This window comes from Mirounga angustirostris, unplaced genomic scaffold (genome assembly GCF_029215605.1).
Source record: "Mirounga angustirostris isolate CCGP_5_RB_7025 unplaced genomic scaffold, mMirAng1.0.hap1 SCAF_5, whole genome shotgun sequence".
NCBI classification, from domain to species: domain Eukaryota; kingdom Metazoa; phylum Chordata; class Mammalia; order Carnivora; family Phocidae; genus Mirounga; species Mirounga angustirostris.
The window spans coordinates 78,795,678-78,822,819 of NW_026991713.1; the positions used below are offsets into that span (position 1 = coordinate 78,795,678).

Sequence of the window (27,142 nt, forward strand, 5' to 3'; positions counted from 1 at the left end):
GTGGTTTGTTAGTATTTTACTGAGGACTTTGCATCTATGTTCATCAGAGATATAGCCTGAAGTTTTCTTTTTTTGTAGTGTCTTTGTCTTGATTTGGTATGGGAGTAATGCTAGCCTTATCAAATAAACTAGGAAGTGTTCCTTTCTCTTCTATTTTTTGGAATAGTTTGTGGGGAATAGTTATTAACTCTTTAAATATTTGGTAGAATTCACCTGTGAATCCATCCTGGACTTGTATTTGTTGGAAATCTTTAAATTACCAATTCTATTTTATTACCAGTAACTATTCTGTTAAGATTTTCTATTTCTTCCTGATTCACTTTTGGAAGATTGTATGTTTCTAGAAATTTATCCATTTCTTCTAGGTTATCCAATTTGTTGGCATATTGTTTTTCATAGTAGTCTCTTATAACCCTTTGTATTTCTGTGGTGTTGGCAATTACTTCTCTCTCATTTCTGATTTTATTTGGGTTCTCTTTTTGATGAGTTTGGCTTAAGGCTTATGAATTTTGTTTATCTTCTCAAAGAACTAGCTCTTGGTTTTATCTTTTCTGCATTTTTTAGTCTTTATTTAATGAAAAGCAGAGCAGAAATAATTTCCTTCCTCTACTCACCTTGGGCTTTGTTCTTTTTCTCATTCTTTTAGGTGTAAGGTGAGATTAAGATTTTTCTTTTTTTTTTTTTCAGGTAGGCTTGCATTGCTATAAACTTCCCTCAGAACTGCTTTCACTGTGTCCCTGAAATTTTGTACCATTGTGATTCTATTTTCATTTGTCTCCATGTATTTTTTTAAAAGATTTATTTATTTATCTTGAGAGAGAGTGAGCGGGGGGAGGGGCAGAGGGAAAGAATCTCAAGCAGACTCCCTGCTGAGTGCAGAGCCCTAGGTGGGGCTCAATCTTACCAGCCTGAGATCATGACCTGAGCTAAATCAAGAGTCAGATGCTTAACTGACTGAGCCACCCAGGAACCCCTGTCTCCATGTATTTTTACATTTCCTTCCTGATTTCTTCATTGACCCATTGATTGTTTAGTAGCATGTTGTTTAGCTTCCATGTGTTTGTTTTTAAGAATTTTTTCTTGTGATTAATTTCCAGTTTCATACTGTTGTGGTTGGAAAAGATGTGTGTGTAATTTTTATGCTCTTAAATTTATTGAGACTTGTTTTGTGATCTATCCTGGAGGATATTCCATGTGCACTTGAAAAGAATCTGTACTCTGTTTTTGGATGAAATGTTCTGTATGTATCTGTTAAGTTTATCTAGTCTAATGTGTCATTCAAAGACACTGTTTCCTTATTGATTTTCTACATGGATGATCCATCCATTGATGTAAGTGGGGTATTAAAGTCCCTACTATTATTGTATTACCCTCCATTTCTCCCTTTATGTCTGTTAATATTTGTTTTATGTATTTTGGTACTCCTATGTTGGATGCATGAATATTTACAATTATTCTCTCCTCTTGTTGGATTAATCCTTTTATCACTATGCATCGCCCCTTTTGTCACTTGTTATGTACTTTAACACTTTGTTAAAGTCTATTTTGTTTGGGATGCCTGGGTGGCTCAGTTGGTTAAGCGTCTGCCTTTGGCTCAGGTCACGATCCCTGCTTGTGCTCTGTCTCTCTCTGACAAATAAATAAAATCTTAAAAAAAAAAAAAGTCTATTTTGTTTGATATAAGTATTGCTATCCCAGCTTTTTTTTTTTTTTTGCTTCCATTTGCATAGAATATCTTTTTTCAAGCTTTCACTTTCAGTCTGTATGGGTCCTTAGGCCTGAAGTGAGCCTTTTGTAGGGAACACGTAAGATGGGTGTTGTTTTTTTTAATCCATTGAATCACCCTGTGTTCTCAATTGGAACATTTAGACCCTTTATTTTTAAAGTAATTATTGATAGTTATGTATTCATTGCCATTTTGTTTATTGTTTTCTGGTTGTTGTTGTAGTTCTTTTCTGTTCCTTTCTTCTTCTCTTGGTCTCTTCCCTTATAATTGTTGACTTTCTTTAGTGTTATGCTTGGCTTTCTGTTTATTTTTTGTGTACCTCTTATAGGTGTTTGGTTTGTGGTCACCATGAGGTTCATATATAACATCCTAAGTATAGAGCAGTCTATATTAAGTTGATGGTCACTTAAGTTTAAACACATTCTGAAAAATTTTTTGCTCCCCTCCCCCATGTTTAATTTATATGTTGTCATATTTTATATCCTGTTATTCAAATTTTCTTACTTCTAAGTATGGTCTTTTCTTTTCCACTTCAAGAAGTCCCTTTAATTTTTCTTGTAATGCCAGCTTAGTGATGAACTCCTTTAACTTTTGTTTGCCTGGGAACTCTTTATCTCTTTTTTAATTCTTAATGATAATCTTGCCAGGTAGAGTATTCTTGGTTGTAGGTTTTTTCCTTTCAGCACTTTGAATATATCATGCCACTCCTTCTGGCCTGCAAAGTTTCTGCTGAAAAATCAGCTGATAGCCTTATGGGGTTTCCCTTGTATGGTACTTATTGCTTCTCTCTTGCTGCTTTTAAAATTCTCTCTTTAGCTTTCTTTAATCTTTGACTTTTTAATTGTGATGTGTCTTGGTGTAGAACTTCTTGGGTTCATCTTCTTTGAGGCTCTCTGTGCCTCCTGAGTCACAGATCTGTTTCCTTCCCTGAGATAGAGACTTGTTCAGCTCTTATTTCCTCAAATAAGTGTTCTGCTCCTTTCTCTCTTCTCCTTCTGGGACTCCTATAATGTGAATGTTTGTTTGCTTGATGTTGTTGAAGAGATCCCTTACCTATCCTCACTTTTTAAAATTCCTTTTTCTTCTTGCTGTTCAGCTTGGGTGCTTTCCATTACCCTATCTTCCAGATTACTGATCCATTCTTCTGTATCCATTAATCTATTGATTCCCCCTAATATATTTTTCATTTTATTTATTATATTCTTCAACTCTGATTAGTTGTCTTTTATATTTTCTATCTTTTTGTTGAAGTTCTGAGTTCTTCCACCCTTCTCTCCAGTCTGTGAACATCTTTATGATCATTAAACTCTTTATCAGGCATATTGCTTAGTTCTTTTTCTCAGGTTTTGTCTTGTTCTTTCATTTGCAGCATACTCCTCTGTTTCCCTGACTTTCTGTGTTGTTTCTATGAATTAGGCAGAAGAGCTATTTCTCCCAAACTTGAAGGAATCATCTTGTGTATGGTTTTTCCCTGTGTAGACTCTGTATCTGGTGACTTTGACTGGTTGGAACTGTAGCTGATATCAGTGGGGGCCCTAGGGCGCTCCATTCTGGAACTGCCCTAGAAGGATGCCTGGAGCTGAAGTGGACATGAGTTGAGGTGGTCTTAGGACCATCTGTACAGAGAGTGCCCTAGCAGGACAGCTGAAGTGGGTGCAGGCTAGTGGGTCCTGAGTTTCTCTACACAGCACCCTGGTAGAATAGCTGAAACTGAAGTGTAGGCATGGGCTGGGGTAGTCCCTGGGTGCTGTGCACAGAGGTGCCCTGGCAGGGCAAATGGAGCAGAGATGGGTATGGGCCAGGTGTTCTGAGGGTACTCTGCACAAGGGGCACCCTGGTGGGTTGGCTGGAGCTGAAGTGATGTAGGCCTCGAGTGTTCCAGCATGCTTTGCACTGTGTCACCTTGGCAAGGCAGTGGAGCTGTAATGAGTGCTGAACAGGGATGTCCTGTTGGGCACTATTGTGGGGCTACCTTAGGGCTGGTGTGAGTTAGGGCTCTGGGGCTCACTGACAGAGAAGGCTAGCTCGGGCACCCAGACCTTGCTCTCATTCATATGGTCAAGGTGGAGGGGGAATGTAAACTGTGGTCCTCACCAGCCCCTTTGACCTGGAGAGAGTTCCAGTAGCTCCCAGCCCTTTGGCAGTGTGGTAGGGCTGGTTCCTGTATATTCTAGTTGCCTTTTTAGACTGTGGCTTTTTTGTGTGCCCCAGTGCAGACAGATCTGCTCACAGTCCCTTAGTACTATCCCTCCCCACTACAGTTCTCAGTGTTAGGGTTTCCCTTTATTACTGTGCCATTCTGTATGTGGTCTTTTACTGTGTGGAAGCTGTTCGGTCAGCACTCAGATCTTTTTCAGGAGAAACTGCTCTATAAATAGGTGTAGGTTTGGTATCTGTGAAGGAGGTGAGTTCAGGGTCTTCCTATGTCAACATCTTGGACCAGAACTATTACTCCCTAATTTGGTAATCTTTAAAACACTTACAAAACCTGATAATTTAAGACTTTACTCAACTTATAACTTGTATAAAACACCATAGAGATTTCAGCCACATTAAGATAGTTGCATTGGCTGCCATGTTTTTCTCTCTCATGGACTGCTGTATAGATTAGGTGATTCACTTATGGTTGGATCTACTCAGTATGGTATTGATTTACCTCTACTTAAATCTAGTTAAATCCTGTACTACAGTCCAGGGTCTACATGGAGTATGACCCTTATACCATCCACACAGAAGGAATATTCCTGCCCTTGGAGACTAGTTCCATATTATTAGCCATGTCAAATATAAGATTAATATGAGATTAACATGACTGACTTGGGAAGGAAGGCAGAGGAAACAGGCACCCTGAGGTAATGACAATACCATCTACTTGCACTATCCTAAGAGTTTAGGTGCATTATTTCTAATAATATTCATAACAACTCCTAACATTTACCTAGTGTTACTATGCTAGAAACCAGGGTAAGCACATCACATATATTAACTCCTTTAATCCTAATAACCACCCTAGGAGGGAGATTCTATTATTTTCTTTCTACCACTGAAAAGAGTGAGATCAAAAGGATTTAGTAATTTATCTTGAGTCATACAGTTACTCACAAGTTAGGATTCAAACCTGAACAGTTTGGCTCTGGAATTGATACATTTACCTACCCCACAAAGCCACACAAGGCTGTGGATAATCTTGTTTTACAGATAAGGAAACTGAGGCTTAGAGGGATTCAGAAACTTGTTCACAATCACAGAGCTAGGAAGTGACAGGACCAAAATTTGATCCCAGTCAGCTGCATTCCACAGCCTCTTCATCACCAGGTCAACTATGACTTCCACCCAGGAGGCCTTACAAGTGACTTTAGACAACCCTTGCCCACTCAGAGCCAAGGGCACGAGGGCAGCAACTGACGGTTTACAAATAGATCCTCTCTTACAACTGCTGGTTCACTCTGTTTGTTTCTTTATAGTGTAACGTAAGAGTAGGGGGTTTAGGTTTGAGTGTGAGTTTTACCAATTTAATTCAGTGGTAAGCATGGTGTTATCATGGGGAATAAAACACTTAGTACAGTATCTGATTTGGCACAGGTACATGCTTAATAAGTACTGAGTGATTATCATCTTAAGTGGTCACCAAAAAAGATTTGACCAAAACTTGTAAATAAATTGAATCTTGCAGCTCAGTATAAATATCCTTTTCAAGGATGGGAAAGCAAATCTCACATTAAAATTTGCATAGGAAATCCTGTATCTAATAGGTTAATATGTTCTTAGGCAAAAAAAAGTGTGAGACATTTTTCAGTCCCCAGAATTTCTCAGTCAAGTAAAATAGATGAGTGTTAATTAAAAATGTAAATAAGACAAATCTATAAAAGAAAACAGAACTAGAAATATTTACCAAAGAACCAAAAGCATTGAAACTACACCTGGAATGTCTTAAGAAACTTTCACCAAAATTAATCAAATCAGGCTCTTGCAGTTTTTTTATAAAAGACTTAACTTTCATATTATAAAACAATGAAATATAACTTTTGTTATGAAATCCCAATTTCTTCCCATTTGAATGCCCCCAAACTGCAATTTCAACACCACCATTAAAATCTTGGGCAGTAAAGGGCCTGCAATTACCTGATAAATTTGAAAGCTATGATGAGTCAATCTAAATAATTCTGGTTAAAAAACAATCTTGTTTCCTTGGGTGCTTTTGGTCTCAACTATTTGCCTTGACCACACACTTTATTATTTCTGTATGGAAAGCTTCTAGGACATTAATTTTATATCCGTGCCTTAAATCACTTGGTATTTTAAAATGATGATACCTTTCTTCTTTGAGGTGGATAAGCATTCACGCTCTTCTTTGACAGAGATTTTACAACTCTTCATCCGACAGAAAAAGGATCGCCTTGAGCCAGAATACACATGAGTCCTTCCACTGTGGAAATTCCTGTGAACTTGCAAACCAGCTTTCATAGCAGGAGGAGGCAAGAGAACAGGTAGAAAAGAATATTTTCATATAGATGGTAAGAAATGTCAGGAGACACATTTCAAAATTATTACTTCTTTTTATAAATTGAAAAAGAAAAATGGTTATTTAAAGCAATGACATCATTATATGGTAAACCATAAAGTGAAATACACCAAAAAGAGCATTTGCCAAGCAATCATATTTTTATAATTTATAAACACTTGCAATTTATCTTCATTTTTTCCCTAGGGATGGAAACAAAGGTAATCCAAGTGAAATGAAATTTGAGGTTTTTTTCATTTAAAAAAATTTTTAACTTATAGTAGTAATCAATGGCATAAAGCATCATTATATTATAAATAATTGGTACTAAGCATTTGCAGAGAAGATAAAGGATATTTACACTTCCAAAGCACAATTATACAAGGTCTTTCATATTGAGTAGATCTAACTCATATAAGAAAGAGAACCGTCTCAGCATATAGCTGAATAATGGAAACCCCAGCAATTTTTTAAATCCCAAATGATACTTTCTTGTAAAGACTTTATTAACATATGAAAAACAGTGAATATGAAGCAATCACATACTCCCCCCTGAACAAAGCATCTTCATATGAATATATTTGTTTTGTATGTGTATATGAGTATAAGAATTCTCTATTTAGTTATATTGTTTTTTGAACTCTCAGGTTAATGATTGTAAAGTTCATTAAATTTCCTCATGATAAAACCGTAATTAGCTAATTTTTCAAAATATTGTATAGCTGTGCTTTTAAGTAATAATTATATTTACATAAAAGTATGGGCATGCTGAAATGAGCACTTACTTTTGGCATTGATCAGCTTCTCTCTCGGTGAAATATCAGAAGAAGAAAGTTGCTCCTTTACTTTGGCAACATCTTTTGGATGTAAGAAGTCAAATAAGCTTTGTCCAGTCAAGCTAGCCTATTTATAAGGTAGATGTTCATTTAAAATCAGTACCATAATTTTTCTACATTTCTTCACACAACCATATGGTAAATACTGTTAAAACTGCTTTTTCTTAGGCTCAAAGATACATCTACCACTCCATGTGACATTAACTTAGTGTTAAAAGCAGGGTGATACTTGTAGATAGAAATACATGCACACAAAACCGTATATGGAAACAGACAAATCACAAATACCTAATCACTAATATTCGGTGAACTCTTGTTAACATCCCCCAATTCATTTGTTGCTTCTAAGTCATATTATGATTTACTTTAAATTTTTCTTAACCTTGGTAAAAGTAAAGAGACTGCATGCAATATGGAAGCCACAAAGTATCTGTGATTTTATGGTGTGACTCAGATTTAAAAAAAAAAAAAAAATCACTGTACTATTCAACCTAGAACACCTCCCACTTCCCATTCCACTTCTCCCAGTATGTACAGCATTCCCACGTCTATGTCTTTGCTTATATGGTCTCATCACCTAGAATTCATTACCCCTTCTCTACAAACTCATAGTTCCCTCGCCATTCTAACCAATTGGCTTTTACTCCCCAACTCCCTCAACTTGGCAGGCGAGAATTCTACCACTGAACCACCAATGCCCAACTCCCTCAACTTGAAATGTCTTCCTCCCCTTCTCTGCTCATCTTAACGCCTAAGCAGACATTCTATTTTGTATATGAAGCCTTCCCTGACCCCAGTGATCACCCCACCTTGTGAAATCCTTTATTACCTAAGTAGACATATTAGACAGAACACATGGACCAGCTGGACAAACGGCCAAGTAGCCAAGATAGCTTGGAAGTTAGATATCTCATATTTTAAATAATAGCATTTTATAAATCAATCTACTGTGTGAACTCTATGCTTCAAAGCAAATCAGGTTTCTGAATCTGAAAAGCTAAGGACCATACCCTACATCATGGGGATTCCAAAGTCCTCCTGAGTAGTCAGTATATCTCTTGAATGGTCTGAAATGCTAGGTCAGTGCCCAGTGGGATGAGATTCCATGTCACTAATTTGGAACTTAAATGTTATTCTGAATTGTAAGTTATCTTTGTGTGTGTGTGATGTTTTCTGTTTCCTGTTAGGAAATAGAATAATCAAGTCTTGACCTGCCTTTGTGTCCCTGATGCAGCTACAACCAGCTGCATGATTCATTTGGTTCTTACTCCTTCTGTATGTAGGCTCATAATACCTCTTCTTCTGCTATTTAACTCATTATCTGTGAATCTTATATCTCCCAAATTTTCATGTTTGGGGAGAATATAGGTGAAATTATTGGGAGTTATTTAAGAGTAAAGCTGTGGTCTATCTGATGTATATTTTAAAAGTGACCACAGGTGCTAGTTTATTCACTCTATTGGATTAGTGTTAGTGCTAGAGCTTTTGAGTAACTAGTTCAAATTAAATGGTGCTCAGGAATGAGGAAGTAAAGGATTATAAAAGTAGTTAAATAAAAGATGAATTTTAGAGTTTGTTGCCAGAGCTTAGATCAAAAGCTGTTATGCAATGCATATAACCTAATAATAAATAATAATGCTGTCTTTTGGAGGAAACAGAAGGACAGCTAACATTGTTCTGACAGTCTCAAATGTGACAGTTATTTTGTCTCTACATCGTAAGGGATAGGTGTAATCATCATTTCCCCTTTTTACATAAGAGAAAGTTGCAGCTCAGGAAAATTAAATAGCTTGCTGGAGGTCAGGAAGTGAACACCCTTATCAGAAATAAAAATCCATGGGGTGCTTGGGTGACTTAGTCATTAAGCGTCTGCCTTTGGCTCAGGTCATGATCCCAAGGTCCTGGGATCGAGCCCCACATCCGGCTCCCTGCTCAGCGGGAAGCCTGCTTCTCCCTCTCCCACTCCCCCTACTTGTGTTCCCTCTCTCGCTGTGTCTCTGTCAAATAAATAAAATCTTAAAAAAAAAAAAAGAAAGAAAGAAAAACCCATAGTGTTTCCATATATTTCCATCTCTCTGGGAGTTCTAACCTAGCAGAACCTAAGCACCCACAGCCCAGGGGGAGGATAGGGTTCAGGAAGAGAACTCGGAAATATGTGTTCGTTCAAAAAAAATTAAACATTGTGTGGAAAATGTCTTCAGTTTTGGATACCTGATCATAATTAAGTATTTTGGAGACTGATTTAGAAACGAAGAGAATTCTTCCTCTCTCACATCCAACCACAAATAGGAAGCCTTCTGCAGTCTAGGATTTAAAAATATAAAAGTGAATATTTTTAAATATCTTCTGTTTTTCTTACACACATTCAGATACTGTGAAAATTCCTATAGCAATAAAACAAAGTGGTCAGAGAGCTAGTAAAATCAGGACATTTTCTTAAGCTATAAAAGGATTGATGAAGAACATCAAATTGAACCCCAGTCTAAACTAGTTTTTGACATGGAAAGTTTGGCTACGGAATATTTGATTGAGATATTTTCTAATACAAAAACGACCCATCCCAAATTCTATACTGCATATAGAAACTATAAAGATATCAAAACACAGCATTAACAACTGTCCGGGGATGTGCTTAGATGAAGGGAATGTGTAGAGCGGGCACAAGGAAAAGAGAAGACATTCTACAATATACTTTTTAAATAATAAGGTGTCGCTCATTTAAAATGAAACTTAAAAAATTCTAACATCAGTTACTCCCATTGAAATCTGCCCAGTATATTCCTTGTGAAGCAACTTCTAGGGAAATGGATATATATGGACACAGGATGAGTCTAGCACCCCACTGGACATTCCCTTGATTAATTTCTACTAACTGGAAACAAACATGAGGTGAGTTAGGCAGACATATTCTAGAAGGGCAGAACCCATGTTATGTTAGGACTGAAAAAACACACTTAAAGATTAGTGAGAAAGCTTCCAAAGCATACTGTACATTTTGCTAACTTTAAATATCTTCATCTTAAAAAAAAAAATCCTTACATTCCTATCAGAAATATTATATTTAAATTCAGCTGTTCAGATAAAAGAGCTTTTTAAAAAATTTAAAAGAAAAATAGACAAGTATACGTATGAAGAATCTTTCTGTTTAAACATGCTGCAGTTTAAAGCCCAGGAGTCATAGCACAAGATCAAGACATTTTATCACCTCCTGGGGGCAGGATAAGCCAATGACATGGTCATATTTTCCAGGTCAAATAAACCTCTAGACGAGTGAATCTGAAAACCCATGCATATGAAATGATGAGAACAGAAATGCCAAAGCATCGACTAATAGCTCAGTAAGCAGTAACTGGCTAATGTGCGGAGAACAGGATCCAGAAGAGAAAAGGATACAAGGTAGATGGCTTTGAAGGAGGTGGTGACGGAGGGGAACAGACCCCATGGCATAGGAGGTGAGTACAGCAGGCAGTGTAAGTTTAGGATTAAAGACGAGCTTTGCTCCATACTTTGGAAAGTGCCTATCCTCTGTCTCTACTTTCATCAGCCCAAACTAAGACACGGTTACTTAGGCAACTTATTTTTGTAGGAAGGGAGCTGTGGTGTACGAGGGAACCCTGAATGTTGGCAGCCGGAAGCAAACTGAAGAAAAGCTGCCTCCCATCCAAGTAAAACCGAAAGGACAAACACAGCTTAGACAAATATAACTCTTGACTTACCTTAAGGATTAAATGTCTGAGCTCATTATCCTGAATAAATGAAGGTCTATAATTATCTCCTGCATAAGAATTTGTCATACCTAAAAATAAGTCCAAAAGTTACGGAAAATAGAGTTGGAAATGTAGGGAACTGCACACTGTTGCTGTTGCATTGAAGACGGTACTTTCAGCACATTCTACAACTTTATCGTAATCATTCTTTCATTATTACTAGATTAAGATGTCCTGCTTTTATACTTGCTAAGTTCTTGGATCTTATTCCCTTATACTTAAATGTGTAGACAGTAGGAGCTGGATTTCAAAAAAGAACTAGATTCTTTTTAATACTATAACAACATGCAACAGTATTCAAGAATCTAGCTAGAATTGATAATTCCGCTTCTTAAAACTGCTCCGGGGCACCAGGGTGGCTCAGTTGGTTAAGTGTCCAACTCCTGATCTCAGCTCAGGTCTTGATCTCAGGGTCGTGAGTTCAAGCCCTGTGTTGGGCTCCGTGCTGGGCATGGAGCCTACTTAAAAAACAAAAAACTAAACAAAAGAACTGATTATGTGAATTACCCTAAAGAGGAAGATTGTGGAACTTTAAATCACTTCTATGGATTCATACAATTTTCCCATATGGCTCTTTAAAAATCATATGGAGATTTCTGATAATATATAAAAATGTATAAAATATAAGTGAAATAGTTCATTTTAAGCCCTTAGCACAGAGTTTATTGTATTAAAATAAAAGTCTCTAACTGAACAGCCGACAAAATGAGGAACCAGCAGGTAACGACCTAGGTAAACCTTTCAATGAGAGAAATAAGGGAAGCGCCGAATCACATTTGCCTTAAAGGCATCCGCCCACCTCAACAGGAGAAAGCCGTTCGTGGCCACAAGGGGGCGCAAGGGACAGACCACCAAGCCAAGGTGCCTTGTCCCCAGATAACCTCCAGGCAAGGGTAATTCACAGGTAAATCAATTTTCCCTCTCTTATCCTTCTCAACTCTCCTAACCCCAAGCCCCTCTTCCTGAGGACAGCAAGAAAAGTTGCTTTTGCAAGAGAAAGATGGGTTAATACCCTGAGAGGTTTTTGTTGTTGTTTTCCCCACCCTGGGACATTTTAACCACACAGTGGCCCTTGGATGTATTTGCAGCTCAAACTCACAAAATACCTAAGTGCTGGAAGAGAAAAAAAACCCAGAAAATAAAAAATACCTAATGGTCTGACTTGATCGTTTTTTTTCAGACCGGTAGCACCCTTATGAGCCTGGCATAAGCAAATGAAAATCCCTGTCAGAATCTACCTTAGGTAGGTCTCCAAGAATTCCCTCAAATGATTTCTTGTTATTATAAATGACTACATAGCAACCTGGTGGGAGGGAGTTGAGAAAGAGCAGAAAGATACAGACCGAGTTCCAGACCAGGGTAGAGCCATAAATCAATTTGAGCAAGGCAGTGTTATCTGCTTGTCTGGCCCGAAGGTTGGCAGAAGTATGCTGGGGAAACCCTGTCCATGTCCATCAGCCAGAATGGGCGAGCCTGGGCAGTGAGCGAGGACGTGCTAAGGAGAAATGGGGGGTGGGCGTAAGGGCCGAGCCGAAGCCAGGCTGAGGTGTGTTAATAAAACGCATGCTGTGATATTCTGTGCATGGGCCAATGAGGGGTAACAAAATTTTTAAGATTTTATTTGAGAGAGAGAGAGCACAAGTGGGGGTTGGAGCACAGGGAGAGGGAGAAGCAGGATCCCCGCAGAGCAGGGACCCCCATGCGATGCAGGGGCTCGATTCCAGGACCCTGAGATCATGACCTGAGCAGAAGGCAGACGCTTAACCAGCTGAACCACCCAGGCGCCCTGAGAGATAACAAACAAGGAAACATGATCACTTACCTTTATTACAGCGTTCATTAGGTTAAAATGATCAAAATCACAGTAACTATTCCTCCTGCTCCCCCCCACCCCCACCCTGAGTAAACTCTGTGCTTGCCCTTTATAGGTGTTACTCTTTACTCTCAACAACGACCCTACTCAGTAAATGCATTATCCCTATTTTACGGCTATGGAAGTTGATCAGAATGTGAAGTGACTTGAATAAGTCACACCGCTATTAAGTCAGGGAGCCACGCTTTGAACCCAGGAGGTTTGCCTCAGGGAGCTACATGCATGGACCACTGCACCCCACTGAGCCCCAGTAATATGACTACACATATAGAATGCCCACAGTTTCTCTGAAGGCACATGCTGAGAAGAAGGGCTACTCCAAGTGCTGTCTGCAGACCAATGTCATCAGCAAACTGTGGCAGGTGAGTACAGAAATGAAGAACAAGCATTTCTAGGGGCGCCTGGGTGGCTTAGTCGGTTAAGCGTCTGCCTTCCGCTCAGGTCATGATCCCAGCGTCCTGGGATGGAGCCCTGCTTTGGGTTCCCTGCTCAGCAGGGAGCCCACTTCTCCCGCTCCCACTCCCCCTGCTTGTGCCCATGCATGCGCTCTCCCTCTGTGTCAAATCAATCAATCTTTTTAAAAAAATTTTCAGACACTTTTATGGAAATGTGACATTGTTGTGCCAAGCCACAGCCCATGATCATTTTTCCAGGAATTAACTGTACTTTATAATGGGTGGGGGGTGGGTAACACTTGTCCTCCACCCAGATAATTTCAAAAGCACTATTTAAAGTTTACAGTACAAAAACTCATTTCATGACCCATTTGTCTTTAAAATAATTATGTAGGGACCAAAATAACATGATCCACATGCAGCCCTCTGATGATTTGGGGTCCAGGTTTTGCGGAACAAGTTGGGTGGTCTACTCCTGTAAGGGCACTGGAATGCAGGCAGACCCAGTTGCCTTAAGTCCTCTCACTTGTGGGCAGCACTGACTTAAGGGTATGCTCAGGATGGGTGATGAGTCCTTGACCACCTCAGAAGGGCCAATGGCAAAAACCTGTGCTCTGGTGCAAGGAATCTGCTCTGGATTTAGACAGTACGTCCTCCCTACTGAGCTTCTCTTGCTGCTCCTCCCACTCTTACTTCCACTGTAGCATTTAGCACCCTGGATTTTAATGGTCTCTACCTGGGTCTGTCTCCCTCGCCTACTGTGAATCCCAAGAGCGCAGAGATCTTGTTCCTTCCTTTTCAAGTTCCCAGCACAGACAGGAACCTACTTGATGCTCAGTGCATGTTTGTTGAATTACTTGATGGATTCATGACTTTTCCCTTAGGTCCTCCTCCCTCTGGGCATTGCAAATGTGAAAATTGTTGGGTAATTTTAGGGTTGCAATCAAATGACCTCAGTGGGGCCTGCAAATGTTCACTGCTTAAAGATTTAAGGGAAATATTGCATACAACTTATGCAAGATCCAGTTGTGGGTAAAAGAGAATCCTGTTTCACAATGGATTGTTAGGAAAATAAGACCTCCTGTCACACTCCCAAAAGGAAGCCTGCCAAGCAGTGTTCCCACACTTACGCTGTTCTGCTTGGCATTGAAGGGATCAAGGCTGTACTTTCTTTCCCCACTGCCTACTCTCCAGATCTGCACATAGTCCGCAGGTTGGAGTACAAGGAGCCACTGTTCTACCGCATGTAGAAATCTAAGGAAGGTGATTTAAATTATCTCTTTCTTGTTAAGGGGACTTCTTAAGCAGAAAAGAAAAGGCCAAGACTAGAAGAATATTATGCAAGAAAAATATTTCAAATGTAAAAACAAACATAGAGTAAAGGTGGTAGATCAACCACTTATAAAGCTAGTATGACAGTTAAAAGACAAAAGTAGTAAAATAATATCTACAAAAATTAGTTAAGGGATATACAAAATAAAAAGATATAAAATGTGACAGCCTATGTATAAAATGTGGAGAGGAGGAGTACAAATGTAGTGCTTTTAGAATGTGTTCAAGGTTAAGGGACCATCAACTTGGGTACAGTCTGCTATATACTTAGGATGTTATGTGAAACTCATGGTTACTACAACCAAAAACCTATAATACATACACGAAAAATAAAGAGAAAGAAATTCAAGCATACACTAAAGAAAGTCCTCAAATCACAACGGAAGGGACCAAAAGAAGAAAGGAATGGAGAAGAACTACAAAAACAAACAGAAAACAATTTTTAAAATTTCAGTATGTACCTATCAGTAATTACTCTGGAGCATTACATTTATTTACCTTTAATCAAAAAACATAGGGTGATGCAATGGATAACAAAATAAGACCCAACTACATGCTGCGTCCAAAGAACTCACTTCAGAGCTAAAGACACAGGCTGAATATGAAGGAATGGAAAAAGATATTCCATGCAAATGAAAGCAAAACAAAAGATGGGGTAGCAACACTTATATCAACAAAATAGACTTTAAAACACTGTAACAAGAGAAGAGAAAGCCATTACATAATAATAAAGGGATTGATTCAAAAGAGGTTATCACAATTGTAAATATGCATCCAACATAGGAGCACCTAAATATATAAGGCAAGCATTAACAGACATAAAGGGAGAAATGAAGAGTAATATAATAGTAGGGGACTTTAACACCCTACTTATATCAATGGATAGATCACCCAAAAGAAAATAAGGAAACAGTGGCTTTGACTGACAAACTACAGCAGACGGGATTAACAGATATACACACACAAAACATCCCATCCAAAAACAAGAGAATATACATTCAAGTGCACATGAAACATTCTCCAGAATAGATCACATGTTAGGCCACAAAACAAGTCTCAATAAATTTAAGAAGACTGAAATTAAAAAAAGATGACTGAAATCAAACATCTTTTCTGACTACAACAGTGAAACAAAATCAATTACAAAACAAACACACAAACAAACAAAAACTGGAAAAACACAAACATGTGGAGGCCAAAAAAACCATGCTACTAAATAACCAGTGGGTCAGCAAAGAAGTCATAGAGGGAAGGAAAAAATACATGAAGATGAAAGAAAATAGAGACAATGGCTCAAAATCTCTTGGATGCAGCAAAGGCAATTCTGAGAGGGAAGTTTATAGTGATACAGACCCACCTTAAGAAAGAAGAAAAATCTCAATCTAACTTTATACCTAAAGGAGCTAGAAAAGGAACAAAGATCAGAGTGGAAATAAATTAAATAGAGACATAAACAAAATTGTTAAAACTTTAGCCAGATGCATCAAGACAAAGAATCAAAATCAGAAATGCAAGAGTGGGAAGCCTCAGTGGCTCAGTCAGTTAAGCGTCTGCCTTCGGCTCAGGTCATGATCCCAGGGTCCTGGGATCGAGCCCCGCATCGAGCCCCGCATCGAGCTCCTTGCTCAGCAGGGAGCCTGCTTCTCCCTCTCCCACTCCCCCTGCTTCTGTTCCCTCTCTCGCTGTGTCTTTCTCTGTCAAATAAATAAATAAAATCTTAAAAAAAAGAAATGCAAAATACAACCGACACTACAAAAATGCAAAGCTATTAAAAAAGACTACAAAAACTATGCAAAAAAAAAATTGGACAAACTAGAAGAAATGGGTGAATTTCTAGAAACCTACCATCTCCCAAAACTGAATTGGGAAGAATCTGAACAAACCAATTACCAGCAATGAAATTGCATCAGTAATCAAAAAACTCCCAATAAACAAAAGTCCAGGACCAGATGGCTTCACAGGTGAATTCTACCAAACATTTAAAGAAGAGTTAATACTACCCTTCTCAAATCATTCCAAAAGAAGAGAAAGGAAAACTTCCAAATTCATTCTATGATGCCAGTATTACCCTAATATGAAAAACAAAGACACTAACAAAACAAGAAAATTACAGACCAATATCCCTGATGAACACAAGTCCTCAACAAAATATTTCCAAACCAAATTTAACAATACATTAAAAGGATCATTCTCCATGATCAAGTGGGATTTGTTCCAGAGATGCAAGGATGGTTCAGTATCTCAAATCAATCAACATAACACATAAAGTGAAAGATAAAAATCATATGATCACCTCAACAGATGCAGAAAAAGCATTTGACAAATTCAACATTCAGAAAAACTCAACAAAGTGGGTACAGACGGAACATAACATAATAAATGCTATAAATGACAAACCCAGAGTTAACTTCATCCTTAGAGGTGAAAAGCTGAAAGTTTTTCCTCTAAGATCAGGAAGAAGACAAGAATGTCCACTCTCACCACTTTTATTCAATATAGTACTGGAAGTCCGAGCCATGGCAATCAGATAAGAAAAAGAAATAAGAGGCGTCCAAATTGGTAAGGAAGGAGTAGAACTCTCACTATATGCAGGTGACAAGATATTCCATATAGAAAATTCTAAAGACTCCACCAAAAAACTATTAGAACTAAGAAATGAATTCAGTAAAGTTGCAGAATACAAAATCAACATACAGAAATCCAGTGCATTTCTATACACTATTAACAAACTGGCAGAAAGAGAAATTAAGAGAACAATCATATTATCAAAAAGAATAAAACACCTAGGAATAAATTTTACCAAGGCAGTGGAAGGACTGTACTCTGAAAACTCTAAGACATTGATGAAAGACATTGAAGATGACACAAATGTAAAGACATACTGTGTGCACTTAAGATAAAGCTTTTAGTGAAACCAAGGTTTTCCATACCCCGATTAATATTCTCTCCACATACAGAATATAAGCAAGCATCAAAACTGATGCCTATAAACAAACTGATGCCTATAAAGCTGAAAGACACATTTGTATAGAATTTCAGTAGCCAACAACAGCAAAACAAATGAATCCAGGATCTCAATTACAGGGAGGACTTCACAAATCCAAGTGCGAGGTGCCTGGCTGGCTAAGTGGGTTAAGCATGCCTTCGGCTCAGGTCATGATCCCATGGTCCTGGGATCAAGCTCCTTGCTCAGTGGGGAGCCTGCTTCTCCCTCTCCTCCATGCTCATGTTCTCTGTTGCTATTTCGCTATCTCTGTCTCTCTCAAATAAATAAAATCTTTAAAAACAAAGCAAAACAAATGCAGAAGCCATTTCCAAACTCACCTTTTAAAGATTTCAAGTGTTGGACAGCCATTCTTAACACTGTAAGTTTATCCAGTTTACGTGCCATGGGATTGCACTGAGGGATCATTGCAGATAGTTCTTCAATCAGGTTATTCATTTTATCTCTCCTCCGCTTTTCGGTTTGGCTATGAGCTTCTCTAAGAAGGAAAAGAACCTCCTTTATTTTTAACATCGAGCAGACTCAGAGTTAACCTGGAGGCACTGGCTGGAGCCAGAGGAGGCCCACAAGAGCACACCCACCTCCCTCCCAACTTTGGCCCTGCACTTGTGGTTCAGGGAAGAGGAGGGAGCTGCTGAGCGCAGGAATGGGGCTCATCTCTCATCCCACCCCCACCAACTACCCCTGCTTCTTCCTCCCTGTCTTATTTCCAGAAACCTTCAAGAACTAAGATGTGTCTGAGAGCCACATGGGTAGCTTTAGAACCTCCCTCAGTCTTAGAAGGCTACCCAACTCTTCCTCTTATTACAGATCACTGTTCTCCGGTATTCGCCTCAGCATCTTAACTTCATTCTCTTCCTCAGCATCTTAACTTCATTCTCTTCCACAGCAGCTTCCCACGGGACTGCACATGTGTGCAAATCTCTCCCTCTGGGGGAAAAAAACCCGCCTTTCCCCACTCCTAGGGGTTTTTACCTTGCTACTGTCTTCTGTTCTCAGCCAGCTTCCTGGAAGATCACCATCTCCACTCTTCTCACTTCTCAAGCAGGCACCTTTCCATCTATTAAAATCAACCTTCCACAAACCCTGCCCCACTGACACTCTTTTTAGCAGAGGTCATCCTTATTTTATGCAACTCCTTGCTGATCCCTGCCTTGAATTTAATGGTACCGACATTCCTCATTCTTCCGTTGGCTCCTGTGACCATCTCCTGTTCCTCCGTCCTCCCTGCTCTGCTCAGTCCCCTTAGTATCTTTATCAGCTCTTCCTCTGTCCTTAAATAGCAGTGTCCCCAAGATTCCCCACTTGGCTCTACTCTTTCCTCACCCTATAGCTTCACCCTGAGATAGCACCATCTCTCAAAGGCTTTACAGCTGTTCATAAGCTACTTACTATTAAATCTCTATCTCATTCATACTTCACCCCATTCCTGACCTTCAGAACTTGAACTACACACCTAAATGATTCACAAGTACTTTAAACCTCAAGTAAGCTCACACCGAATTGCAATTTACTCCATTTTATTCCTCCTTCCTCCATTACCCCTGATTTACCCCTGTAGAGTTTATCTTGGTGATATCTTGCTGATATCACTAGGCTCATTCTAGACCCTTCCTTCGTCACCCTGAAGAGCCAAATAATCACAAACTCCTATAGGTTCTAGTTCTTAAATGGTTCTTATATAGGTCTTGTCTTCCTCCCCACTGTCACCATCTTGATTCCTTAGGTGACAGCTCATTGCACTACCCCCAAAAGCCTTTTAACTTGCTATACTCCCAGCATCTTCCTCTTCCAGTCTATATAAACCCCGACTTCCAGAATTATCACTCTAAAACAAACAAAGTCATCTAATTCCATTGCATCAAACTGCTAACATGTATTTTCACTGCCTAAGAGGAAGGGCCAAACTCCCACATGACACCCCAAGGTTCTCCATGACCTGGTTTGTGCCCTCATTTCCAGTTTCCTCTCTCCGTGCATTCCCTACAGCTCCACATTACTCCGCAGCAATGCCAAACGACTTGCTGGTCCTCACACATGCCAAGTCACCTCACATCTCCTCTGACTTGCTCTTTGCTAAGCTTAGAATGTCCTTCCCTTCTATATTGGAAAAATCCTCCTCCTTCTTCAAAACCCAGCTCAGTTATTCTTCCTGGAAACCATCTGTGACTACTACCTGAAGAATCCCCTTCCTCTCTCAGTTGCCTCATTATCTTTTACACTGTGACCATGTCACCAGACCTAAGTCACCATCTGTTGAAAATTCAGTATTGTTTAATACGTCACAAGGAAAGAAAAACGTTGCCAATTAACAGGAAGAGGCCATTGATAAGACCTTTTTCATAGATGGTAAAATGTAGGGGGAAAATGTATATCTTATATTTGTACCTTACATTTGAGTTAGGCTCTTTTACTCTTCACACTTAACTGTAAACATCTGTCTGTTTCTCCTACAACACTCAGATCATGGCACCTCCAGAATTTCCACAGAAGAAGAGTTTAAAAAAGACAGTCTGATGGGAAAGGAGGACATTTGCTCTGACCTGTCTTTATGGCAACTTTAAATTAGATGAAAGAAAATGTAATTTTTCCACATAAAAGAGTGGGGGAGGGGAGAACACTAATGAAAACCAATGGAGATAATATTCCCCGTCCCCCGCGTCCCCACAACCATTCACCCTTGGGTCATGTCACTCCTGGAACAAAATATGTACTTTTGATGAACTGGATGGAATTTAAATTATATGTACATTCACATAAAATTTAGTTATATACTCATGCTTTGGTCCATTCAGGAGTAATTTTTAGATTAAAATTTTATGATTAGAAGAATGTTATAGTTATCATCTTGCTAGAGTTATCACCTCTTGTTTCTACCAGTATTACACACTAGCAACAGACACGAGCAATGGGCAGAGATGCCTGTTTCCAGGAATGCATAGCAGATGGGGTGTTCTGTCTCAGAGGTAGGGTGTTAGAGACAGGTGAGTACAGGTGGGAGCAAGGCCCTGTGGAGAACAATGAATGATGATGGTAGGAGCTAGGAAACCCAGAGGAAGGCAAAATAGTTAGATTTTTGAATAAGGCACTTTACTTGAAGGAGATGCACCTGAAAAGAATTCCGGAAGACTGTATTTGAGAAGGCCCTATTTACCAGAGGCTGGTTCCATGCTTGATAATTTAGCAGCAGGGCCTGGCTCTTAATTCTGCGTACTGTTACTGCCACTTTGACCCCTGTCAGTGTTTTGTAAATCATATCAAAAACCAGAATAAATGAAGAAAAAGCAAAACTGAGATCTGGCCATGTTGCCAGATGTAGAAAAATTTTTGTTGACGTTGAGAATATGCTGAAACAATTGACAAAGAATTTATGAGGATGAATTCCTAACAATCAGATGCTCCTCGGAAGTAATTTTGATTTGTTTATGGCATGAATCAGCTTTGATCTAGTGCTTAAAGGAAATATTTTAATAAACAGTCCCTCTAAGAAAAATTTAAAGGCACATTATGTTATTCAAGTAGATAGAAAAGGTAACAGGTACCGAATGAGAAAAACCTAATATTCATGAATCAATTCTATCTTGACGTCACCTCTTACTTTGGCTAAAGGTTTGCAGGTGCAACCTTTTCCACCCACCATCTATCAATCTCAGTGGTTCAATGTACCTGAAGGACTTCACTTTTACTTGTTGTTCACCATCTTCCATTCTACAAAAAAGCAGGATAAAATGTCAAACTACAGGAAACAGCTTTTATGTAATTCTTGAAAGAAAATAAATGTGAGATTATCATCCTCTTAATTCCTATTAAGCCGTTCGTTAGAAATACTACCCTGAGCTCCTAATGACCGGAAGTGATTATTATTGTCAACACAAGTGGTAGTTCTCCTCCTAAGGCTGACAGGCACATCATCCCCAACAGGTCAACAAAAACTGTTAACTGACAATGAACAAAAATTACCTCATGCGAATCCTGAGAAATATAATTTTCATATGAATTATATTAAATAGAATAATTTTTAGACATTTGATGGCTTAACCAAAAATTTTGTATTGGCTGTTTTAAAATAGCCTAAAAATGAATGAACAATCTCAGACCTTTAATCAAAAGGAACTTATTTTGTTAAAATTTATTTTTTAATTAAAAAATATCATTGAAAACTGGAAACTCTGATCACTTGCCAATAATATTAATATTCACAGTAGTATATTCCCTGGCAGAATATGCCAAATGTATATATATGTGTGTGTGTGTGTGTGACTATATGTATATATACATACGTGTGCGTGTATGTATATTTAAGAAACGTAGTTACCACCAGACCACTACTAAAATGAAATATACTGATGGTGACAGAATACATTCCACATTACAAAATTATGCAGGCTGAGTAGTTTTTAAAACTACATATTTTTAAAAATATATTTCCAAATGTATCAAAACAAATAAAAATAGACTCTTAAACACAGAGACCAAACTGGTGGTTGCCAGAGTCCCCTCTGGTAGATGAGAGGATGGGCAAAATAGGTGAAGGGAATTAGGAGGTACAAAATTCCAGTTCTAAATAAGTCACAGGGATGAAAAGTACAGCAAAGGGAATATAGTGAATAATATCCTAAAACATCATGTGGTGACAGATGGTAAGTACATTTATCATAGTGAGCATTGAGTCCTGTGTGGAATTGTGAAATCACTATATGTTGTACACACAAATCTAATATGCTAATAATAAAGTGCTAATATAACACTGTCAACTGAACTACAAGAAAAAAAAACTCAAAAGAAATGGTAAAATTCAAACCTACTGTACTTATGAAATCCAAATATACTATTATTTAATGGTCCCTGGTAGAACAGAAAAAAGGCACGATCGTGTATTAGCCAAATAATTCATCTCTTGTTTGCAGCACAAACCTAGGTAATTGCAAATACTATCAAAACATTCTCCATATTTGCTCCTTTTCATGCCTTCCTCTTTTTAAAATCTTCCTTTGGTTTCTGAGATATTACTCCTGCTTCAGAGCCATGTCTTCTCACATTTGGGGTAGGATTTCCCTCCTCCCTTTACAGTGTTTAGGCCCGAGTCCCCCCCAGAGTATATCCTCAGCCCCCAAGTCTTCCCACTCCATACACTTCCCCCAGTGACTGAATTCATGCCAATCACTGCAATGGCTTTCTGAACATTAGTGATGTGTGAATCTCTATCTCCAGACCAGGCATCACCCCTAAGTTCCAGACCCTCATATCCAACTGCCCAGTTGAAGATCCCAGAATTACCATGTTCTTATTGCGTCAAAAACTGAATTCACCATCTATCCCTTGATCTGAGCATATATCATCCTCCACATAGGTAACCAAGTCAGAAAATTTGAACACTTCTTGTGTGCCTGCTCTCCTTAACATGAATTCTCTTTTAAGCATGTCATAACATGTCCTTCCCTTCCCATGCACTGCTGTCCAGGACCACTCTCTTAGACCAATGGTCAGAAAACAATCCCTAGCAAGAACTTCTCAGCTCTTTTCTCTGCCTCTTGGGTTTTCCCCCTTCAGCCCATCCTCCATGCTGTTTCCCAAGTGATTCTTCGAAAATGTAAGTCTGTACCACTTCACACCTGGTAGGATAACTATATTCTTTTAAAAAATGGACAATAACAAATGTCAGCAAGGATATGGAGAAACTGGATCCCTCACACATTGCTGGTGGGAACGTAAAATGGTACAGCCACTGTCGAAAACAGTTTTTGTGGTTCTGTAAAAACTGAACATAGGATTACCATATGACCCAGCAATTCTCGCAGGTATATACCAAAAAGAATTAAAGCAAGGACTCAAACAGATACTTGTACATCAGTGTTCATAATAGCATTATTCACAGTAGCCAAAAGATAGGAACAACCTAAATGCCCACCAACAGATGAATGGATAGACAAAATGTGATATAGGGCAACCCCTGTGCCGAGTACCCCAGGACCCCTCCTTGGCCAGACATATACCCTGCCTCAGCTCCAGCCAACACCCCTCCAAGGCATTCTCTCTATGGAGTCCTAGAACATACCTGTTTGCACCCACTTCAGCTATCCTATCAGGGCACCCCCTGTACAAAGAACTCAAGGGTCTCCTGGTCCACATACTGCTTCAGCTCCAGCCACCCCACCAGATCACCCCCTGAAAATAGTGCCCAGAAATCCCAGCTTACCTTCACTTCAGCCATCCTGCCAGAGTGCCCTCAGCACATAGAACCTGAAACACTCTGACCTGCAACAGCATTAGCTTTAGCTGTTGGGACACGGCACCCACTGCATGGAGAGCCCTGGGATCTCCTGGGATACACCCACTTCAGCTTCACCTGTCCTGCTAGGGTGCCCTCTGTGTGGAGAGCTCCAGGATACTCCGAATAATACCCATGTCAGCTTCAGCTATACTGTCAAGCTTCCCTCTGGGTGTAGAGCCTTGGGACACCTGGCATGCACCCACTCTAACTTTAGCTATCCTGCCAGGGCACCTGCTGCAGGGAGAGCCCAGGGACCACAATGACCTGTACCCACTTCAGCTATCCTGCCAGGGTGCCCCACTGTGTGGAGTCCTGGGATACCCAGCCCATGCCAGCCACATCTCCAGCCAGTGAAAGTCACCAAACACACAAGGTCTACATAGGGGATGACCATACACAAGATCATTCCTTCAAATTTAGAAGTAGTTATTCTGCTTAATTCATAGAAACAGACACAGGAAGTCAGGCAAAATGGGGAGACAAAGAAATATGCTCCAAAAGAAAGAAAAAGATAAAACCTCAGAAAAAGGAGCTAAATGAAATGGAGATAAACAATATGCCTGATAAAGAATTTAAAGTAATGATCATAAAGATGCTCACTGAGCTGGAGAGAAGAGTGAATGAACTCAGTGAGACCTTCAATAAAGAGATTTAAGGGACGCCTGGGTGGCTCAGTTGGTTGGGCGACTGCCTTCGGCTCAGGTCATGATCCTGGAGTCCCGGGATCAAGTCCCGCATCGGGCTCCCTGCTAGGCGGGGAGTCTGCTTCTCCCTCTGACCCTCCCCCCTCTCATGTGCATGCTCTCTCTCTCATTCTCTCTCTCTCAAATAAATAAATAAATAAAATCTTTAAAAAAAAAAAAGATTTAAAAAAATAGAAAAAAGAACCAATCAGAGTTGAAGAATACAGTGACTGAAATAAATACATTAGAGAGAATCAACAGTAGATTAGAGGATGCAGAATATATCAGCGATCTGGAAGACAGGCTAATGAAAAGCACACAAGCTGAATGACAAAAAGAAAAAATAATAATTAACAAATGAAGGTTGATTAAGGGGTCTCTTAGACAACATCAAGTGAAAAAACATTCTCATTATAGGGGACCTAGAAGAAGCAGCAAGAGAGAAAGGGAAAAAATTTATTTGAAGAAGTAATAGCTGAAAACTTCCCTAACATAGGGAAGGAAATAGATATATAGGTTCAAGAAGCACAGAGTTCTAAGCAAGATGAACCCAAGGAGATCCAAACCAAGACACATAAAATGTCAAAGGTTAAAGATAAAGAGAGACTTTGGGGGCACCTGCCTGGCTCAGTCAGTACAGCATACTACTCTTGATCTCAGGGTCATGAGTTCAAGCCCCACACTGGGCATAGAGCCTACTTTAAAAATAAATATATAAAGAGAGACTTTTAAAGGCAGCAAGAGAGAAGGAAAAAGTTACCTACAAGAAAAACCCTACATATAATGTATTATTTGTTTCAGAGGTACAGGTCTGTGATTCAATAGTCTTACACAATTCACAGCACTCAAAATTATCCTTCTGAATAAATTTTTTTTTTTAAGATTTTATTGATTTATTTGACAGAGAGAGACACAGCGAGAGAGGGAACACAAGCAGGGGGAGTGGGAGAGGGAGAAGGAGAAGCAGGATTCCCGCCAAACAGGGAGCCCGATGCGGGGCTCAATCCCAGGACTCTGGGATCATGACCTGAGCCGAAGGCAGACGCTTAACCGACTGAGCCACCCAGGCGCCCCCTTCTGAATAAAATTTTATCTGGGGAAAAAAAAAAAGAAAGAAAAGAAAAACCCTACAAGGCTATCAGCTGAATTTTCAGCAGAAACTTTGCAGGCCAAAAGAAAATGGCATGATATATTCAAAGTAGTGATGGAAAAAACCTACAACCAAGAATACTCTACCTGGCAAGGGTATCATTCAGAGCTGAAGTTCCCCCCAAAATGATTTTATTACCACTAAACTAGCCTTACAAGAAATGTTAAAGGAACTTAAGCGGAAAAGAAATGGCCATAATTAGATGTTAGAAAATTGTGAATAAAGATATAAAATATGACAGCATATACATAAAACATGAAGGAAAGGGTGAAATCAGGTTTTTTTTAAAGAATGTGTTTGAACTTAAATGACCATCAACTAAAAAGAGTGCTATATACTTAGGATGTTATATATGAACCTCATAGTACCACAAAGCTAAAACCTATAATAGACACAAAAAAGGGAAAAAGAAAGCCAAACATGATACTACAGAAATGCATCAATCACAAAGAAAGAGAGCAAGAGAAGAACTACCAAAACAGCCAGAAAAAAAAAAAATGGCAATAAGTACATACTTACAAATAATTGCTTTAAATGTAAATGCCCTAAATGCTATAATCAAAAGACACAGGGTGGCTGAATGGATAAAAAACAAATGCTGTCTACAAAAGACCTAAAAACACATATAGACTGAAAGGAAAAGTATAGAAAAAATATTCATGCAAATGGAAGTGGGGTAAAAAAAAATCTGGGGTAGCAATACTTATATCAGACAAAATGGACTTTAAAACGAAGACTGTAGCAAGAGTCAAAGAAGGCCATTACATAATGATAAAGGGATCAATCCAAGAAGAGGATAGAACAATTGTAAATATCCATGTATCTAACACAGGAGCACCTAAATACATAAAGCAAACATTAATGAACATAGAGAAACTGACTGTAATACAATAATGACAAAGGACTTTAACACCCCACTTACATCAATGGGTATTTCATCCAGGCAGAAAATCAACAAGGAAATAATGGCTTTGAACAACAAATTAGACCAGATGGACTTAACACACATATATAGAACATTCCATCTAAAAATAACAGAGTACACATTCTTTTTAAGTGCACATGAAACATTATGCAGAATAGATCACATGTTAGGTCACAAAACAAGTCTCAATAAATTTAAGAAGACTGAAATCCATACCATGCATCTTTTCTAACCACAACTGTATGAAACTAGAAATCAATCACAAAAAAACCTAAAAAACCCACAAACACATGGAGGCTAAACAACAACTGGGTCAACAAAGAAATCAAAGAGAAAATTAAAAAATTCATAGAGAAAAATGAAAATACAATAGTCCAAAATCTTTGGAACATCGCAAAAGCAGTTCTAGGAGGGAAATATATAGCAATACAGGCCTACCTCAAAACAAACCAAGAAAAAAGCTCAATCTAACCATACACCTAAGAGAACTAGAACAAGAGAAACAAAGCCCAAGATGAGTAGAAGGAAGGAAATAACAAAGATCAGAGCAGAAATAAGTGATGTAGAGATAAGAAAAACATCAATAAAACCAAGAGCTGGTTCTTTGAAAAGATAAACAAAATTGATAAACCCTTAGCCAGACTCATCAAGAAAAAAAGAGAAAGGACCCAAATAAATA

The 27,142-nt window shown here is 38.9% G+C and overlaps 1 protein-coding gene and 1 long non-coding RNA gene across 10 annotated transcripts in view; one reads left to right on the plus strand and one right to left on the minus strand.

Annotated features, from left to right (window-relative positions):
* BMAL2 (basic helix-loop-helix ARNT like 2) overlaps nt 1–27,142 on the minus strand; it is a 107,642-nt gene that overhangs the window by 36,759 nt on the left and 43,741 nt on the right. For 4 of the 9 annotated variants that reach the window (XM_045873717.3, XM_045873714.3, XM_054507136.2 and 1 more), the window contains 6 exons: nt 21,101–21,142; nt 17,755–17,912; nt 10,780–10,859; nt 9,275–9,367; nt 7,013–7,130; nt 6,040–6,183 (listed from right to left, as the gene is read on the minus strand). In XM_045873717.3, coding sequence (XP_045729673.1) covers nt 6,040–6,183; nt 7,013–7,130; nt 9,275–9,367; nt 10,780–10,859; nt 17,755–17,912; nt 21,101–21,142 — 635 coding nt within the window. The other 5 variants (XM_045873718.3, XM_045873715.3, XM_064591474.1 and 2 more) reach the window with 4 other exon arrangements.
* On the plus strand, nt 6,084–12,888 carry LOC135364449 (uncharacterized). The gene is made up of 3 exons (XR_010411568.1): nt 6,084–6,213; nt 10,313–10,515; nt 12,759–12,888. It is a non-coding gene; the product is annotated as an uncharacterized LOC135364449 (long non-coding RNA).